General features: G+C 39.8%; 1 protein-coding gene across 3 annotated transcripts in view; it reads left to right on the top strand.

The window, feature by feature from the left end:
• The first annotated feature begins 9,736 nt into the window (after positions 1-9,736).
• The window catches only part of LOC145988544 (double-stranded RNA-specific editase Adar-like), a 66,862-nt gene continuing 56,328 nt past the window's right edge, over positions 9,737-20,270 (top strand). For all 3 annotated transcript variants that reach the window (XM_083123463.1, XM_083123462.1, XM_083123461.1), the window contains exon 1: positions 9,737-9,899. In XM_083123463.1, the coding sequence (XP_082979589.1) occupies positions 9,761-9,899 (139 nt within the window). In that variant the 5' untranslated portion in view covers positions 9,737-9,760. The remainder of the gene's footprint in view (positions 9,900-20,270) is intronic.

Genomic DNA, 20,270 nt, shown 5'->3' with positions numbered 1-20,270 from the left:
TTTTCGGGGTCTAGGAATTCGAAAAAGCCATCTAATTTTGAATCTAAATACTCTGTTTGCCACTTTGGAAAATAGCGCATTCACGTAATGACTTTGCCTTATATTTGGTTCCAGCTGGTCTTAAAACTTGATTTTAGGGTCAAAATTTAGATTTTCTGGGCCTATAAATTTGAAGAAGACATCCAAGTTTGAAATCCATCATTTTGAAAATGCACCAAAAAAATGACGCACTAATATCTACACAAGTTTTTCTGTAACTCGCATGGGTCTGTGCCAGGGGTCCCGGGTTCGAATCCTGGCCTGGGCATTGATGTTTGTGAGTGTCCATTCATCAGTTTCATCATATCATCACTAATCCTCATCTTCGCAAATTAGCCAAAAGTGGCACAAAAAGCGAAGTAAAATAAAACAATCAATCAATCAATCGTATGGGTCTGAAACATGGATACGCAAAGATATTCTCTGGATTTCAAAATTTCTATGTGAATAGAGTGTGATCTGAATGCTAGTCTTAAATTAGACAGCAGATAATTGGTAGTTATGTTCTCTTGTAAGTTCAATTATCAATTATAAATAATTGATAATTGAGGGGGAAATTACGCGTTTGAAACTGTGTTGTATGTACGAGGTTATGTAGGATATCAAAAATGCTGTATCTAGAAAACGTGACGTGATTATTCTGCGAACTGCATCATAGGCATGCACAGACTATTTCGGTGGAAGACTGGGTATCGTGTGTTCTATATAAGAAGGGGTCACACAATTCGTGTGCTGGTATAGACAGTGATGACGACGAAGCTGTACTAAAGGCCGAATCACACGAACTGAATTTCCAGTTAGTTGGCGCTGAACTAGCTACCTGACCTGAAGCGATGGCTGCCTGGCTGACTCCTTGATTGTTTTTGAGCAATATGCAGTGACGTGCACTGAGGAGTAGCTAGTCTAGCAGAGATAGATCAATCAATCTCAAATCTCTAATTATTTTCAAATCACAATCTTTATTGTTTTGTTGAAGCCACAGTTTATATGCAACACTTTTTTCACGCGCTTCTCGTCCCTCGGTGCGTTCAGCGGCCTAGCTCGCTCTTTCTCCGCCTCACAGTTCCAGGTAGAAACGGGTTTTCGAAGGGAAAGGGAAGATTTCTGCCTCTACCTCCCATGCCCCCTCGCCCCCGCTCCCATGGTTGAAAGCCCGTGCTTTCAGGTCCTCCAGTCTATCTCCTATAGGACAGATAGGGGATTGGATTCCCTTCGCTTCCTTTGTAAATCCTCTAAAGAACTAAGAGGAAATTTTTCTGCAGTACTTCTGTCTTCTGTATTTACACTACTTTTTACACGTTGTACAATATGTATGTATAATATGGGATGTGCTTTTATCATTTATGAAATTGGAACGTCTTATGTGCAGACAAAATTTTATGCTTTTTTTTAAAATATGGAATATATAATGGTTAAATAACAAATATGTGCTCACACTCTCTCTTGCTCTCGTTTTAGTAGTGTTTTATTAAAATATACTAATCTCTTGGCCTCCAATAAAAAAATGGATAAGCTAAACAATCATAAATACGGATTTATTTATTTGGGAAAGTGAACGCTCGTTCTAATTCTTGTTGTTGGTTTGGTTTATTTTACTTCGCTTTTCTGCCACATTTGGTTATCGCGAAAATGAGGATGGGTGATGGATGATATAATGAAATTGATGAAGGGACCTCGCAAAGAACAATTCAGGCTGGGATTCGTGACGAGCGTGCATTCTTGTTCTTATGTGTTGTACTCTGCCTGCAGTGAATAATGAGAAAATTTGAAATGAAAAATGTATCCCAGAACTCAAAAAGTCAAATGAATATCATTGAAGAAAAAGGTGTGTTTAAAGTTGTGTTTTATTACCCATCGCTTTTTCTAGCTGTATAGATTTAATCGGAATAAGTAGCTAAGAGCTTGGAAAGTCGTGAGGGACAATCATAAACAGAGAATTCTAGGCTCCTGATTTCACAGTGCCCTGCAGATGCACTGGGAGGAAATTATTTGTATTTTCTTCTCTCTTCCATTGCTTTTCCTAATTTCTGCCATGACGATGAACGTTGATTAAATTAAACGGGCGAAGAGTGGTTGCAAATAAACACTCATGCAAAGGCCAGGGCTCGAGCCCGGATCCTTCAGTAACGAGATCATGAAATGGGGAAATTAGGGAAATCAAGCAATGCAAAATTTTTGAAAAAACGAAAGATGGTATTTCAAAAATTCAACTGAAAGTTACTACTCAGGAAAAATGCAGTTTGCTTTACCGATACCCACGTATCCGAATGGTTAGCGCCTTCCTCACATGTTTGTTGTCGGCCGACCGGATCTGTACCCGATGGAGGCATATAGTGGTTCGTATCCCACATTAAACTAGGTCTAGTCCCGATTAGGCTTTCTGTGTATAAAGTGGACTTAAAACGTCAAATCAACCATCAAATCAACCATCCGTGGGGGAGTGGTTACCACAGCGCGCTACAACACCAGGAGTTCCTGGTTCGAACCCCTACCTGGACATGGGTGTCATTAATTTTGTCGCATCATCTGCGCGATTAAACAAATGTATAAAAAAGCTAATCAAATCAAAACATTCATTGATTGATTGTTTGATTTAGTTTATTTTACTTCGCTTTCCGCCATTTTTGGCTAATCGCGAAGACGATATGATAAAATTGATGAAGGGCAACGGACACACAAAGATCACCCATTGCCAAGCCAAGATTCTAACCCGGCATCTCTGGCTCAGTAGTCAAATCAAATCGTTTTTGATTTTCGAAAGTGGGTGGAAGTTATGTGTACAATTTTTTGTAGTCATTCCTAACTTTGCAATTTTTCCTGTATTTGACGTTCTTCTTTTAGGAATACCGGGCCCTAAAAGGGGGGGGGGGGGATTATGACCCGTTGGGCACGCCACTCATTGCTACCCCAAGTGTCGACGTCACCGCACGTCACTGGCAATATGCCATGTTCTAATTGTAACTGGCTTTCCTGGACTGGATTCTGTGGAGCAGCCAATCAGAGAGAAGTTTGACCATATGAAGATAATCTGTGAGTTTGCCGAAGGAAAGCTTTTGTCTGTGGTTTCCGAGTATTGGTTTGTTTTGTTCGCATCTCGACAAAAGAAAAAGTAACGGAGATGATTCGTGTTCGTGTATGAATGAATATTCATACCAGCGTTCGTTAAAAAACTTGTTCAGTACGCATTGATTACCATATTTTCTATCGAGCCAATTTCTAGTCCATACTTTTTTTTTTTATATCAACATCCAAACATGTCGGTCTGTAAAGAAACTGAAACGTTAGTACCGGAGGATGAACATCACCCCCAACTTAGCATCGAATTCTTTGTTTCGAAACATGTTAAAACAAATAAAGAGAAAACAATTAGCATGCGTAATTTCCAAAAAGCAAACTTTGAAGTAATGTACCGTGAAATTGCTACCATCAACTGGGAAGAAATATCCAATCAAAAGAATGTAAATGACGCGCTTGATATCTTTTACGAAAATCTTGATAAAGTTTTCGAAGTCACGGTCCCGTACAGAAAGAAATCCATAACATCACGATATCCTAGTTGGTTCACCAGTGGCATAATTAAAAACATTAAAAGCAAATCCCACCACCAGAAGAAATGGAAACGTGGAATTGGTAATACCAACTTTCATCGTGCACAGTTTGAAACTCTCCGCAAAATAACCAAAAGGCAAATTGAAAAAGCTTACAGGAATTACATATCAGAAACAGAAAATTATATAAAACTCGATTTTAGACACTTTTGGTCCTTCATCCAAAATAAAGGGAGGAAAAATACGTCCATGCCCCTCAAATACAATGACACTACACTAGACGATGACGTGGCAATTGCGAACGCCTTCGTCCAGCATTTCCTTTCCACCTATAAGAGCACGCCCGCGAATTACGACTGCAATTTAATCGAAGACCACGAAAAGATAGACGTAGGTGAAGCATTTGTACTAAACGCAGTCAGTATTGATGATGTTGAAAAGGCAATAAAGAAGTTAAAACCAAAGAAATCCTGTGGCCCTGACGGCATTCCGCCCTACGTGTTAAAAGGTTGTGCAAGCTTATTAGCCCTACCCTTAATGAAAATATTCAATCTTTCCCTAGCTACGTCTGTATTTCCCAGGAAATGGAAAACATCTACAGTGCGTCCCGTACCCAAAAATAGTGGCACCGGTAACATTGAAGAGCATAGGCCCATATCTTTATTGTCTGCGCCCGCAAAAGTTTTCGAAATTATTATTTATCAAAGATTGTTGTCACACATATCCCCAGTAATATCTGCAAACCAACACGGCTTCGTCCCGGATAGATCCACTGTTACGAACCTATCCCTCCTAAGTCATTTCGTTGCAACTAATCTAGAAGAAAGAAAGCAAGTAGATGTCATCTATACAGATATATCCAAAGCCTTCGATAGAGTAAACCACGATATTTTGTTGAGTAAACTCTCGAGTTACGACCTCTCCAAACCCGCACTAAATTTCTTTGCTTCTTATCTAAAAGACCGTAAGCAGAACATATCTTATAATGGAATTTTAACAGAAGAGTTCGCAGTTTTCTGAGGAGTCCCCAAGGGTTCGAATCTTGGACCTCTGTTGTTTTTAATTCTAATCAATGACTTACCAAAGTACCTGTGTGACTCATTCAGACTCTTATACGCGGATGACTTAAAATTCGGTAGGACTATTTCTAATATTGATGACTGCAAATCCTTACAAAATGAAATCAATACAGTAACAAAAAGGTGCGAAATAAATGATATAATCTGAACATAGAAAAATGCTGCACGATGACATACTCGCGCAACAGAAAGCAAATTGAATTCAATTACAAAATAAATAACACAAAAATTGAAAGGGTTAACGAGATGAGAGATCTAGGAGTTACATTTGATTCAAAACTTACATTTGCAACACATGTTGAAAGGGTCGTAAATGAGGCACACAGGAACCTAGGGTACGCAATTAGAATGAGTAAAGAGTTTATGAACAAAGAAATAATGAAAATAATATTTAACGCTTTAGTCCGAAGCAAAGTAGAATATGCAGCAGAAATATGGGCTCCTCAGGACAAAAAGTACACGCATAAAATAGAAATGCTACAGTCTAAATTCGTAAGGTACGCCACTTATAAAGAAACAGGCATATATCCCCGATACGAATCATACACTTCCCTCTGTAAACACCACAACCTGCCTTCTCTCAGCAAAAGAAGGAAGATGCAATTGCTCTGTTTCTTATACAAAATCATGAACAATAATATTCAAGTGCAACATCTTCCAGAACAAATACACATACGTGTTCCTATCTCCAAGACACGATCCAAAGGGGGCCTCTTTTACTGTAGTAACAGAAGATCGAACATTATAAATAAATCACCTATCAGGAGAATGTGTGAACTGTACAACAGATGTTCCGAAAGGGAACCAAAATTAGACATATTTCACATGCCTATTGGGACATTCAAAAAAGTTATTCAAGGAATGGAAGAATAAATGTCAACAATGTAAACATAAACGCAATTTTTGTAAATATATATTTCTTTCGTAGTTTATACTCAATTACATATATGTACGTACTTTCTAGTGTGTCAATTATTTACAGGTCATTTATTACACACATAATTAATATATTTCTTTAATGTAAATAACTTCTATCCTTGATTTATACTGTGTTTATTTTATTTCCATATTTTATGTAATTTATAATATATTATATCAGTATCTTATATATATTGTACATGGTGGTAAAGATCTGAAATACTGAGTGTAAAGATAAATACGTTGTGCATTGTACTTAATTAGTGTTGCCCACGAGACGAGACTTTGGCCTGTCTCGTCTCGTGGAAGTCTGGTGGAAATGCTGTCTCGTCTCGAAAATATTCGTTTGACTCATGACACATGGCCAATCTCGTCTCGTCTCGAATTTTTAAAAGCCTGTCCCGTCTCGTCCCGTGGACAACACTACTTAATAATTGAAATAATGTATTCATGTAGGCTATTTTTGTAGATAATAGTTAGATATTTTATTCCACTCTCTTCAATTAACATGTATTATTATAACTCGGTTTGTTAACTGTTGTATACACATATAATTTAGCGTTGACATGTTTTATGTTTATTTACATTTCCGCACAATAATATTTCTTATCAAACTGTAAATTTACAAACTCAAAGCAAGAAATGTAGAACACTGTAATTGGGCATTCGCCTGTTGTGTTTAATAATAAATAAATAAATAAATGTACAGCAGTAAATCTCCTACAACGTTCTTCAAATTGCCTGGCATCTTTTTAGATTGCCTGCTGTGCGCAATGTCTTACTGGAACAAAAGTACACCGACAAGTACGGTAACAAGTATCGTGTGAGGCGAAAACTAGCTGATGAGTAGCCAGTCCAGCGCCAAATAGGACATTCCTACTGTTAATCCAGTTCTGTGTTTTTCGGGCTTTTCTTGTGAATTGTGTGCAAAACTGACTTTTTTGCCATCTTTTCCTGCCTTTCCTTTCTTCTTTTTTTCAAAGAATATTGAGCCTAAGCAGAATTATGATCCTCACCACCCCTCCTTGAGCACGCCACTGAGCACTCGGAAGAATCTTGATGACTCCAGACAAACCCTGCCGTGGCTGTAAACATGGGGATGGGGGCTGAAAAAAATGGCCTGTTATGACCCAGACCTTCAAGAGTGGAGGAAAGTACAGGTCGTTGGACCTGTCTGCCTGTTCGGAAGCGTTCGGCTGTTCTCGGCACCGGCAGAGACCAGAGATATTCGCACCATTCTGCGATGAGCTGAGCCGACGAACACCATTGCCTTCAATAGGAAACTTGGCGGGAGGGTTCGGCGCGAGGGGTAGTACTGGGGCCTCATTTCGATGCGCTAAGATTAGCGAATCTCTTCCGTATTTCGAGCTGTTTCATGCTGTCGCTTGGCTTATTTCGCACAAATATGCGAGTATTCTGACTTATTATTTTAACTGCTTCACTAAAATATATAAAATGCAATATTTTTATTATTTTGCTTGGTCATCGCCGCATCTCCCGATGACCGGACGCCTCGCTTCTGGTATCCCGTTCTACCCCGCTCAAAAAGCAGACACAATTTGCATCGTTTGTTGTATGTTTTAAAAAAAATAATTACATTTATTTAATACATTTAAAGTTTGTCAATGTATTATGGTTAGGGCTCGGAAGTTGAGGAAAAATCCATTTTTTTTCCTAGTGTCCGAAAACGATGCCTAACATAATATATGTTCATTTTGGGTCATTGTAGGCCAGAAAAAGGTGGGTTTTATTTGTCCTTTTTTCCCTATTTCGGCTTTTTTTTTGGCTTATTGGTCCTTTTTTAGCCCTTTTAAAGGTCTTAACAGCTTTTTTTTTGGAACTTCACCTTCATTCGACTACGTTTTTACTGCCCATTCTCAATTCGAATCATCATCAGTTCATCACCCCTTAAACATCCTTTCTGTAGTAAAGAAATAAAATAAATAAATATATTTGAACCATCCCTGAAACGAGAGAAAAACATTTTTGGACGACTGAAGCAGGTACGGTACAAGGTCCTTTAACCGTAACTTGTCTGGAAGGTCGCGCTGTAAGTGGCAACTTTATCTTGTTTTGAAGCTTTCAGTTTTTTCGCACTGTGAGTTCCATACCACCAGAATGTTTTATTTTTTTATTCATTAAATATGTAATTAAAACTGAAGTTATTAATTAATTTGGATCACATTTATACGTCCTTTTTTCCGTTTTTAGGGCCTTTTTTGATATTTTTAGGTCTTTTTATGTCTTTTTTTTGGCAATTTATAGGTCTTCAACTTCCGAGCCCTATTTATGGTTATTAAAGGTTTGTGCCAGAAATCTACTAGTTTTTTATAGTTTCAAATTTAATAGGGTAATTTTTATTAACATTGAAAGATACGTACCCCGTTCTGCCCAGGTATCCTCTAAGTATGATAGTAAGTAGTTACTTGTTTTAACGTACTTACAGAAAGTACAAGAAAGTGAATGTTCATTCAAACAAACATGACCCCTTGTTCCATCATTGTATTTGTTGTAATAATATAAATGTTTGAAGTCTTATATTATGTGCCAGAAGAATAAATAAAGCAAGTGCAAGTCTTCATACAAGTATATTTATTGTATTACAATTAATCATATTTGTTTGCAAAACAATTATCAGCGGAAAGTAACTGTTAAATTAACTTAGTTACTTTTCAAGCACCAGTGACTGTAACACAGTTACTTTTAAAAAGTAATTTTCCGAATACTGACCATTTTATACTTGATAAACCATTTATCATTAGCCGACAGATGCAGAAAACAAGGCTTAAAATAAGAAGGAAAAAAAGTGTCATAGACACGGAACTCCCAGGTGTGTGCTCTTGCACAGACAAATTGCATGATCGACCGAAAAGACGAAGGGGTGGCAACCCTAATGACAAGCTGGCTCCCACCATTCGTCACGAGCGGAAGCAGTGTTGCAGCGGCAAGTGGGAAAAATCGTTTCTGGAGTAGCGAAATTCATCCAGAATTTGAATTGGCGACTGATAAATCTTATTGCAAAATTTCATTATTAAATTCTAACCCCCCCCCCTTAATTTGCTGAGTGATTAATCCACAACAGCAATAACAACCGCCAACATCTTGGTCCACAAGGGCGTGCCCAATGGGGAGTGATGCTTGGGAATGGGCTGCACATGGCCGCGTGAAAGGTGAGAAGGTTGAGTTCCCCGCGCATATAGCACCGTGCCAAGAAGGCACATTCGGGGATATGTAGGGAGGGGTAGGGCCCGATCTCTGTCACTTTGGAGGTGATGTGATCAGCACCACGCTCCGGCCGCCTTTACCCCCCTCCCTACAGGGTTGCCCCAGGAACCCATTGATTTGAGGTTGGGTGAGCCTAGAGTCGCTTTAGGAGGGAACAAGACCGGAAAAATTCCGATAGTTGCCACTGGTAGCAATATTAATAACAATACCGCCACCACCACTAATAATAATAATAATAATGCGCATTTATCTCTTCCAAATAAAGAGCGAAATTCTTAGAATCCCCAAAGCAAAATATTGAATTAGCTCACTGGGTAACCATAACTTTTTGAAATTAGTGTTTCGTAGTTACTTTTTCTCAGGTAACTAGGAAAGAAATTAAGTTATGTACGTTTTAACAGTTAAACGACTTTCCTCTCTCTCTCTCTCTCTCTCTCTCTTCCTCTCTCTCTTTAAATTACGGTTAAGACAGCCTCTGAAACATGATTAATTGATTTAGTGTTTTAAGTCCACTTTATGCACAGTAAGGCTACAGTTTAAAGTGGGATCCGAACCACTTGTGCCTCCACCGGGTATCGAACCCGGGACCCCTTGATTACAAGGCGACGACGCGACCACTGCGCCATCTGGGAGCCCCTACCCTCTGAAACAGTAAACGTACTAATACATTCCTTAAAATACGTAGGGTGCAAGAGAAAAGTTAAAGAAAAGTCACTGGCAATTTGCGAACAATACTTGTGCATTCCACTGTACAACCTTCTTCGCCTTCGCGTTAGAAATATATTTTTCGAGTGGTATAATTTGCTTGTGAAGTGATCGGTGCGAAGGGAATAATTAGGCAATCGAGGGGAATTGTCCATCTGTCGAAGGGATTCTTTTTGGAACAGAGGATGGAAACACTTATTAACCCACAATCGTTTTGCAGCTTGCATCTTCGCCAGCACGTGGACAATGCTTAGGACCGTTCTGCTTTTCGTCGTGGTAGCTTTACAAACGTGCACTTTAATTCTCATCCTTTCTAGTGAAGATGACCATGAACCTAGTGAAGAGTCGGACGTTCAGAGGACCCACAGGTGCGCAGATAACTCAGGTAAGTTGATGTTTTGTTTCATAAAATGCCCGACCTTTCTGCGATCTTCGCGAAGCCGGCTTTCTGCGCGCAAGGCGCATGAGTATGGAGCGGAATCTGCGGGATTTTCCCGATGCGAAGGCGTGCTGGTGCAGTGTATCCAATCCTCGACACCCACCTTACTGCGGTCGTCGTTACCATAGCCAAAAGAGCGTTCACTGCCTCAGGTATATTATGTCATACCCGTGGGAGAGGTTTTTGTTATTCAGCGAGTCCAAGCAAGACATTTTCCCTCAAACCGTGATGCAACCTGGAAAAAGAACACTTCAATTTGAGTACATCACGTTCCTGAATTCAGGGTGCGAAATCACTGAAGACTGTTGGGGGGGGGGGGGGAAGAATGATCCTTAATCTACAAACCTCCCTCCGCTCACAAACATGTATATATAAATTATGCGAATGTAAGGGTATATTTTAAGCAAACTTTACCATAAATTAGGCCTTTGTGAAAAATATTTGGGGTTGTTGAGGTCATTTTGGAGAGATGTTAGGGACCTGTTGGAGGGGGGGGGGTGAATGATTCATTGCACTGACGTACATGGTGCGTTTACTCGTAAATAACGTTCGGATCCGTTTTTAAATGTATGTATTCTTTTCTATTTATTAAGATTCCGAGAGAAGTCTAAATATTATTTTTTATTTCATACGGTGTATCCTCTTTTTGCCCATTGGGCCCACATTTCAACAAGATGCAACATGAACAGCGAAGTGTCAAGTTATAGGTAAATTTTTATGAAATAGAAATAAATACACGTTGACTCTTTTCTTCGAATACTTGCAAGAGGCATATTATTTTACTTTACTCTTTAAAAAATATTGTGATGTTCATGCAGTTTTCTAATTAAATAATTCGTAGTCTTATTTCCTCCATGTCACTGAAAATTTAGAGAGATCACATGGAATTTTTTAACCCCCTTAACGTCACTGACAACAATAGTATACATCCTAGACAATGTAAACCATGCAATATAAGAAGTGAATACATGGCGGCAGGCACTGGTTTTTCTGGAAAGAGAACAGGTCTGTAGTACGACCTACAGCTGCTGGGTTATCGTGAGGTAAGCGTCGGGTGGGGCGACCCACACTGCTCTGGATGTCATGCCTCTCTGTTTTTCTCCTTCACTCTTTCTCATTCTTTTATCTCTTTCACGTTTGCACCTTTCCCAATTTTTTCTTTCTTCCTTTCTTTATCTCTCCCTTTTTCTTCCATTGTTTCGGTCTCCTTTTGTTCTGCTTCTCTTTCTCTCTCTCTCTCTCTGCTTCTTACTCTGTTCCTCTCTTTCTTTATATGTTTTCAACTTTCTCTCTGCCTCTTTCTGACTCTTTTCCTCTGTTTCATCTTCTTTATTTTCTTCTTTCTCCACATTCAAATGGTCCCTGGAGGTCCACAACAACACTGAGGTTAACCAACACCATTTTAAAGACTGGCCAAAATGTGGTGACGCAAAATACTTGTCTATTGTTGTCAGGACGTTTATTGGTACAGAAGTTACATGAAAGTAAGGATGAGATTGCGTTGCAATTACATAGCTTGCGTTCACAGTGTCTGCAAAACTGCTGCTAAAAATAAGAAACATAAAAACAATGATCAGTGGCTTTATTTTTCATCAGCTGGACGTAACAGCCTTTTTTGGTATTTAATAAATAATTCATACTAAAATTATGGAATTTAGTTTCTTTCATAGGACAGCAATTTTTATACAAATGTTAGTGATTTTACCTAGAGATAAGCTGGATAATGAATTCTTATTGTTTTATACCACCCTTTTATCTGTTCATGTGAATATCAATAATGATGATGATTATTATTAAACATAATCTCGTCTACCTGTTAATTCAGAGTGGTTACTCACCGGGAATTCCTTGAACTCCGGAATTATGCATGAATTATTGGCTCTGGGAATTCTGCGTGGATTCTGCTTGAATGTTGTTCTATAGACGTGAAAAATTGCAACTTTTGTTAATCCAAATTCAATTGAATAGATACATATTTATTAATGCCTGAGGCACGTTTTTCACAGTTTAGCTTTTATTTTTATCGAGGAAGGGACAGAAAAGAAAGCTGCTTGGAAAATGAAACCGAATTCTCTCAATCCTATTGCTATGTTAGTGTCCCTTGCAGAACAAACTATCCGACAGACGGAAGATTATTGCAAGATCAAATATCTTGAAGTTGATTAGGTAAATTTGAAATTCTTATACAATTAACAATTTTTCATGGATTCCTACAGTCCATACCAGCTAACTGTAGACCAGGCGAACGAGAACAAGTCTCTGCGCAAGTAGTGACGCGAGACGGCTCCACCAATGAACAGTGAGAGAGAAAGGATTGCGTAATGGGCGACGGGAGTTACCCGATTTCCCGCTTCACTCTGCAAGCGTTGCAAACTTTTGAAAGCCACAATACCGTACGCACGTGGCGAACGGGCCGTATTTTTGTCTCCAGGTCCGCACGCTTGGTTTAAGAATTTCCTTCTTAGGGAAATATTAGGGATAAAACGGCAAGTGCAAATTTTAACAAGAAGTGCTTTTAGCGTACGGACTAAGGTCTGGACCGTACGTCCGTACATGCCATGAAATTTTCCCTGTGGCAATTTGCTTGCATGGGATTGCTTGTTGTGTTTAGTACTGCTTGCTGGCTTGCTGTGTTGTATTTGTGATGTCTCTTACGATTCGTAACAAACCGTTTGGAAGTAGAACCAAGAAAACTGTGACGTTTTGGTCCCTGTTGCTCATTCTACAAAATGCCCTCGATATAATACACAATGTCACAAACCAGTCAGTAACTACATTTTCTTTATTATATATATAATAATACTATTATTAGTGAATACTATCCTGATTACTGCTGTGTACATTTGTGCTAATTATAATATTTACTAAGGAGATCAATTTAATTGAATGATCCAAAATAAAGTTACTGGCTTACAAACAAGTTTATCTACAAATGTGACGTGATGAATACTTTCCTGATATATTTACGTATTCTGTTTGCTTATATAGTATATGGATGGCTATTTTTTTTAGTTCTGTACCCTTACATAATTCGAAAACATCTGTACATATCTTGGCGGCGATATCACTACGTTTCCACAGCAGACCATTTTTACGGAACCCGCCTCCTGACCAAAAGTGACGTCACCCCTATTTTGCCAATGAACACGTCCAGTTTGTCCAAGGCAACGACCTATTTCTAATCTGTGGCACTGCGCCATCGGGAGGCCCCATCCTGGAGTGGCGACCCTGAAATTATAAACATTATTATTATTAGCTATTATTCTTGTTGTTCGGACCCCTCCTGAAATACATTTCTAGATAAATGCCCGACCGCTGCGTGTGTCGTTTTAACACTAGTGTTTTTTTCAGTGCACCTCTTTTCTTACTCCCGCCGGACCCTGTGGCCGAGTGGTTAGCACATCGCGCTGCGACGCCAAGAGTCCCGGGTTCGAATTCCGCTCGGGCTTGGTTGTTTGTGAATGTTCATTCATCAATTTCATCTTCGCAAATTAGCCAAGAGGCACAAAACGCGAAGTAAAATAAACTAAATCAATCAATCATTTCTTTCTCCCAATAATTTTCTTTATTTATCTTTCTATCCCTTTCTCTCTATCTCTCTCCCTGTGTGATTATGAAACTTCATATAGAAGCTATTTGAGTTGGCTAGAGCCTTCCCTAGCTCTTTCGGTGGCTACGCCTCTGACAGCCCAAAGCAGGGGTACCCACAGGGGGAATTTTTTTGGGGGGGGGGCAAAATTTTATACCAATTTTATATAGCTTCTCACAAAAATGGGGGGGGATTGTATCGTTTGATTGACTTTTTATTGATTTTCAGTTTTGGTTATTATGTATAGTTTTTCTACTTACGTGGGGGTGATCGCGGCGATAGGGTTGAAATGAAACACCCCCTCTTATGCCTTTAGAATCGTTTTGGATGGAAGGGGGGACGTGCTGTTCGCATTAATACAAGGTTAGTCGAGCAGACAAACTGTGCAGAATAAGGTTGACTAAGAATGGCAGTGAGCCTAAAGTATCTAAAGTAAACATATATTGCTTAAATATGTCTGTATTACATAGTGACGCAACCACAGGGGGCAGGGTGGTCATTGCCCCCCCCCCCCCAGTCTTCAACGGAAGTCAATTCTAGGATGGACAAACATTGACGGCCAAGGGCACCTGCGGGGGGGGGCACAGAGGAACAATTACCCCCTTCGATTTCAAATTTTATGCAAATAAAAATACATTGTAAAATTTTCTTGATTGCTTCGCTCGCATTATCTGCTTTTCTCGTTTTCGTCAAGTTTAGAGCTGTAGCTAGGGGCAGCGGGAGTCGGCCATGGGCGCCGAATGATCTAAAAAAAATTGTAAAAGAGAGAATGCCATGGCGTGCAGTGAAATTGTTTGCTCCCTATTAAATATATATTGTTTTCAATTGCAAAAATTGGATCTAAAAATGTTCTTGCTTCGCTCGCAATCTCCTTCTTTTCTGTAATGTAATGTATTTAAATAATATGTGTTGTATATTTGTATTGAATAAGCTTTGAATACCTACACAATTTAGTGTTAGCTTGTTGCATATGTATTTTCTTATTAAATGTCGCTCCATGTTGCATATGTGTAAAATATATGTTGTACATAAATGTTACACATGTATCTTCGGAATGCATTTATCATTCATTTTCTGCCATTCAAAAGTACACTTTGTGTCCTGATTTCCATTATTAGCTAATGTGAAATTGACGGTGTTGAAAAAAATATTTCAAAATAGTTTGTTCCAAAGAAATGTTTCAGCACAGACTTGTACTCCCTTTTTGCGTAATTTATGAGGATAATAACTACTACTACTACTATCCTAATAATAATAACAATAATAATAATAATGTCATTATTGTTATTATTGGCACGTTTATCCTGGTACTTGCCTCCCAGACAAAAAATCGTGGTTGCACCTCTGGTATTATATTTTTCCGCAAATTTTCTCTGACAAAAATAATTTGAGTAATTATGTTCTACCTTTTGGGGGGAGCTCGTCATGGGCCTTGGGGGGTAACGGGCACCCCTGGTCCAAAGTTCTCACCAATAGGGCAAAGTTGGGGGGGGGGGGGAGGCAGAGGTATCAAGACGATTGATTGATTGATTTTATTTTACTTCGCGTTTTGTGCCTCCTGGCTAATTTGCGAAGATGGGGATGAGTGGTGAAATGATGACATTCACAAACAACCATGCCCGAGCGGGATTCGAACCCGGGACCCCCTGGCGTCGCAGCGCGGTGTGCTAACTCAGCCACAGTGTCCGGCAGATATCAAGACGAGAATTGGCATTCCTCGTCTCGTCTCGTGAGTGCGGAGAAGTCCCTCGTTCTTGGTCTTTTTTCCAGTCATAAATTGCTGTTTAGCCCATTCCGTGGTGGAATGGTTAGCACAGCGCTCTACGACCCGATAGGTCCCGGGTTCAAATCCCAGCCTGGGCATTGATGTTCTTTGCGAGTGACCCTTTATCAATTTCTTCGTATCGTCACTGATCCTCATCGTCGCGATCAGCCAAAATTGGAAGAAAAGCGACTTTTTTTTCTGTCTCGTACTAAAACAGCGCCTGTCCAGTTCTCTACTCGGTCTCGATTTTACAGAGGTCTGCCTCGTTCTTGTTCTCGTTTCGAAAAGTCTTGAGGAATCGTCGTCTCGATTTCGTCTCGAATTTTTCCACTTCGAACTTTTTTTTTCCCGAGAGTGCTCAAGCTCACGCTGCGTTCCCTCGTTGATCGGAGCACTTGCGCCCATGCAATGTAGTTGGATATAAAAAGGGAGCAATTTAATACCAAGCTGTCATCTGCTCCCCCCGCCCATCGCCCACTCCCCCGAGGTACTGTTACACGCGAGCGCACCTGTACAAAACCGGGCAGACTTCAAAGCAGAACATGCCAAAGAAGCAGCCAATTCCTACGGAGATAATTCCTCGTTGCATTTTATTTGCAGAGACCTGACTGCGATTCTTATCTGCTTATGGATGTTTGAGATTTGTTTTAAATTCACTTTGTGCATAGATAAGCTAATCGGGACAAGGATTTTCGAAAGGGTTTATGTGTACTTTTTTAGTAGCCAGTCCTCATTTTGCCGTCTTTTCCTTCCTTTGATGTTCTTTTTTTTATGAATCCTGGGCCAAATTAGGGGTATGACCCCCAATCCCCCTCCCTTGGGCACGCCACAGAATCGAGACCATTATGTGACTACTACTACTACACCACCGGGGAGACATGGATATTTGTGACACATATTTCTTGCTGTTGGCGAAAACTTGAGTTCGCTTTCATTTAACTAGTTCAAAATCATTTTTCCAAATTTTCTTTATAACCAAAGATAAGTTGGGAAAGGCATAGGACAACAGGAGAGGGAGCAAAAAGACTATCTCCCTCCTCCACGATGAACGTTTCTTGTTCGCAGTACAGGTACTCTCATGCTTACAAATGTTATTTTTGCATCGTTTATTAAGTACACACCAGTGCTCTAAGTGGAAATTCGTAGGTGGGGGACGCTTACGCAAATTATATTTGTTTTGTTTGAAATGATAACAGAAGTATAAAGATGTGTGTGTGTGTGGATATGAGTGCAGATGGAATTCACGATTCGTGAGATGAAGATGAAAATTATAATACATTAGCTGATTATCCGGCGTTGCCCGGGTATTAATGTATCCCAATCTTGTATTAGACAGGAAAATAATGAATTCTAACTATAGTGTAAAATGTAACTAATTTTAAATGTGATCGTGAATGTCACCAATTAGCTTAGCGACTCCGAAAACTGTGGATTCGACACTAATCTAGGTCCTTTGTGGCATTTTATTTTTCACCCCCTATCACCCCAATGCCGATAGGCGATGAAGTTGAACCGCATTGAGAGTGCCACGAAAACTATTGATTCCATTCGCAACACAGCCTGAATGTTAGACATCCCGAGAAACACTATCGTTATGCGGATTGCATAGAGTCACGGATGTCTGTTTGTGCGGATTTTAATATTGGTGGTTCTCGATTATTTTTACATGTCACTCCTTGCCTCCCCACCCCTAGAGGTGTCGGGGGTGTCTTACCCCAAAATATAATTTCCAGATTGCAAGTGATACGTGTACCAAGTTTGGTTGAAATTGCTCCAGGCGTTCGAGATTTATGCCGGAACAAACAAATACACACACTCACACACACACTCATACATCCATTTTTATATAGGGTATACAGATATAGACAGCGAGAGGGAGAAACAATATTAATGGTTTGCAAGTTCAGAATTTATATACATGTGAACGTAGAAGACGGCAGTTATGTCTGTCGCCATCGAGAATAGAACCAACCTTCGTGGCGGAGTGGTTAGCGCAGCGCGCTACGACGGCAGGGGTCGAGGGTTAGAATCTTGGCATGGGTATAGTTGTTCTTCATCAATTTCATGATATCGTCACCAAACCCCCTCGTCGCGACTGGCCAAAAGTGGAAGGAAAGCGACGTAAAGTATCCTAATTCAATCAATAAAAAACATCGAAAATAGAGCAGGCATTTCTTTATTGTAGTATGTACCGGAATGAACTTGGTATCACATGTTTTATTATTTATTATTATTGAAATGAAAATTGGGTGGTGGGGACCCGAGTACCTATGCTGCTAAGAGTCCTGCTCTGTGCGTCGTGAATCGCAACAGGTTATCCTTATCAACTTTCACAGTCACACGACCTCACCACAATGCGATTACTACGCTGGGAATACTCCGTTCAAACAACTGTGTCAGTTCAATTTTCCGTCTACTCACCATAACATACTGCGATAGGATATGGTATCTTGGAGCTATCCATGACCTAAGCTGACGTTGCGTGTAAACAGTCTTTGTTTTGAGACCTTGTTTTGATGTCAGAAATGACGTCATCAACGGTGGAGTCCACATTTGGCGCAGATTTTCGGGGGAGTCAGAGATGGGCTTGAATAGAATTGGCAAGAGGGGCAATCATCAATTTTGTCATTTAGATAAAATTTTCTCCTCAAGATAGCTTGAAAGACTGGAGAGAGTTATTCGGAAAGAAAGTAAGTGATAACGCGTGATATGACGTATCGAGAACCCGTTGGTCACATTCGTTATAAACCTAATGGACGTTTTGATAAAAAAAGAAGAAGAAGAAGAAGAAGAAGAAGAAGTATGGCATGGATGAGGAGGCTATACGGTCTTTTGGGCAGAATGCGGATGGATCACATCTTACACTAAAACGAAATCTACAAGACAGGTTTGCTTCGAGTTCAGCCTAGAGGAAGAAGGAGAAATGAAAGTGAAAAAGGAAAAGACAGAAATATGAAGAAAAAGAGAGTAACAAGAAAATAAAGAAAGAAGAAAAAGAAAGAAAAAAATTGGGGATTGAGAGCCTGAGGAAGAAAGAGAGAAAGGAAACAGAAACGGGAAGGAAAAGAGGGGAAGAGATAAATAAAAAGAAAACAGGAAGATAGAGAATTAAGAAAGGAAAAAGAATGAAGTAAAATAGAGAGACAGAAAGAAAGGGGTGAATGAGGAAAAAGGAAGAAATAGAAAGAAAGAGAGGAGAAAAAGGAAGATGGATGTAGGAAGACAGAAACATGGTAGAAATGGAAGGAAAAAGGAAATATAAAGGTGGAGAAGGAGAGGAAGGAGTAAAACCTAGAAAGGGAAAAGCAAGAAAGAGAGCCGGCACTGGATGACGTTATGCTTTGTTGGCGCTCTTGAAAAATGACTCATCGTACCAAACTCTTAAACACCTTTGTGGTCATGTGCCGTATTTCATCTTCTGACGTAAGCGCGGAATGCTTTTGTGGTTAAGTTACGCTTGTTAGGTTTAAATCTCATATCATACAGGGGTGCCCAATGCCCATCCCCCCAAGGCTGAGGACGCACCCCCCCCAAAAAAAGAAATGTTCATCACAACCCCCACCACCACCCCCCCACACACAAATATAGTTTCGATAAACATGCAGTAACTGATTTTTGTTTGAATGTCGATAATTTGATTTCATTTTTTAAAAAAAATAATTTTCAAAGCTTTTCTTAAGCTTTAGGCCGCAAACTGACAGTATTTTACAATTATCCAGTCAGTCGTAGCACAGGAATACAAGCCAAACAAATCGTGCCTGAAATCATCCAACCCTAAAAATGAAGTTCCGAACCGACTCTGAACTACACATAGAAAACACCAGACATTGTTAACCACTGGCCGAGATGCCAAAAATCGAAAGAGGCATGACATTCGAAACCTTTCAGTGCAGTTGAAATTAAAAGACGAAAGAAAGGAAAAGCACGGTTCACTTTCATGTTTGCTAACATAAAACTTACAAAACTGCGCAGGTGCACTGAACCTTATTCTTAACATTTTGTCTGCTTGACTAAAGCCCGCATCACACGGAACTGGATTTCCAGTAGGTATGCCCTAGTTGACGCTGGACTGACTACCAATTTGCTAGTTTTCGCCTCACACGATACTTATCAGCGTACTTGTCGATAGACTTTTGTTCCCATACGAGGGAAGTTGTAATGGCGGCCGCGTGAGATGTAAACAATGTATCACTTCACATTTTTAAAAGCCGATAACTATTCAAGCGTTTCGTGTAAAACGATATTAGATACAAAACAATGGCGCTGCTTAAATACATATTTTACAACGTTTACTGTACACGTATGGAAGAATATTTTAGTTGTTTCAAATGTAAACACCGTGCAATCAGCATAGATGGTCTAACTCAACGCGCCTTTCATGTTGTATACGTTATACATTGCTCGAGTAACACTCGGAAACCACAGACAAAAGTGCTCCTTTGCACACTCACAGATTATCTTCACATGGCGAAACTTTGCTCTGATTGGCTGTTCCACAGAATCCAGTCGAAGAAAGCAAGAAGCAATTAGAACATGTCCTATTCCTCCAAACCAGTCAAGCAGTCAGCCAGGCGGCCACGATTGCTATCTAGAAAGTTAGTTCAGCGCCAACTAGGGCATTCCTACTAGAAATCCAGTTCCGTGTGATAGGGGCTTAACCTTGTATTAATGCGAATAACACATCCACCCCCTCTCCATCCAAACAGATTCTAAAGGCATAAGAGGTGGTGTTTCATTTCAACCCCATCGCCGCGATCACCCACAGGTAGGTAGAGACACTGTACGTAATAACCATAACTAAAAATCAATAACAAGTCAATCAAACGAAACGATCCCCCCTATTTTTGTGTGAAGATAAATATAATTGGTAGCTAAACTATAAAATTTTGCCCCCCCCCCAATTCTCCCGTCATGAATCCCCCCTTTGGGCACCCCTGAACATAAATACCTTACATTTAGTGTA

Source organism: Lepisma saccharinum, chromosome 6, assembly GCF_977018435.1.
Source record: "Lepisma saccharinum chromosome 6, izLepSacc3.1, whole genome shotgun sequence".
NCBI lineage: Eukaryota > Metazoa > Arthropoda > Insecta > Zygentoma > Lepismatidae > Lepisma > Lepisma saccharinum.
The sequence above is the reverse complement of the archived record's forward strand: the minus strand, read 5'-3'. Positions and strand labels throughout refer to the sequence as shown.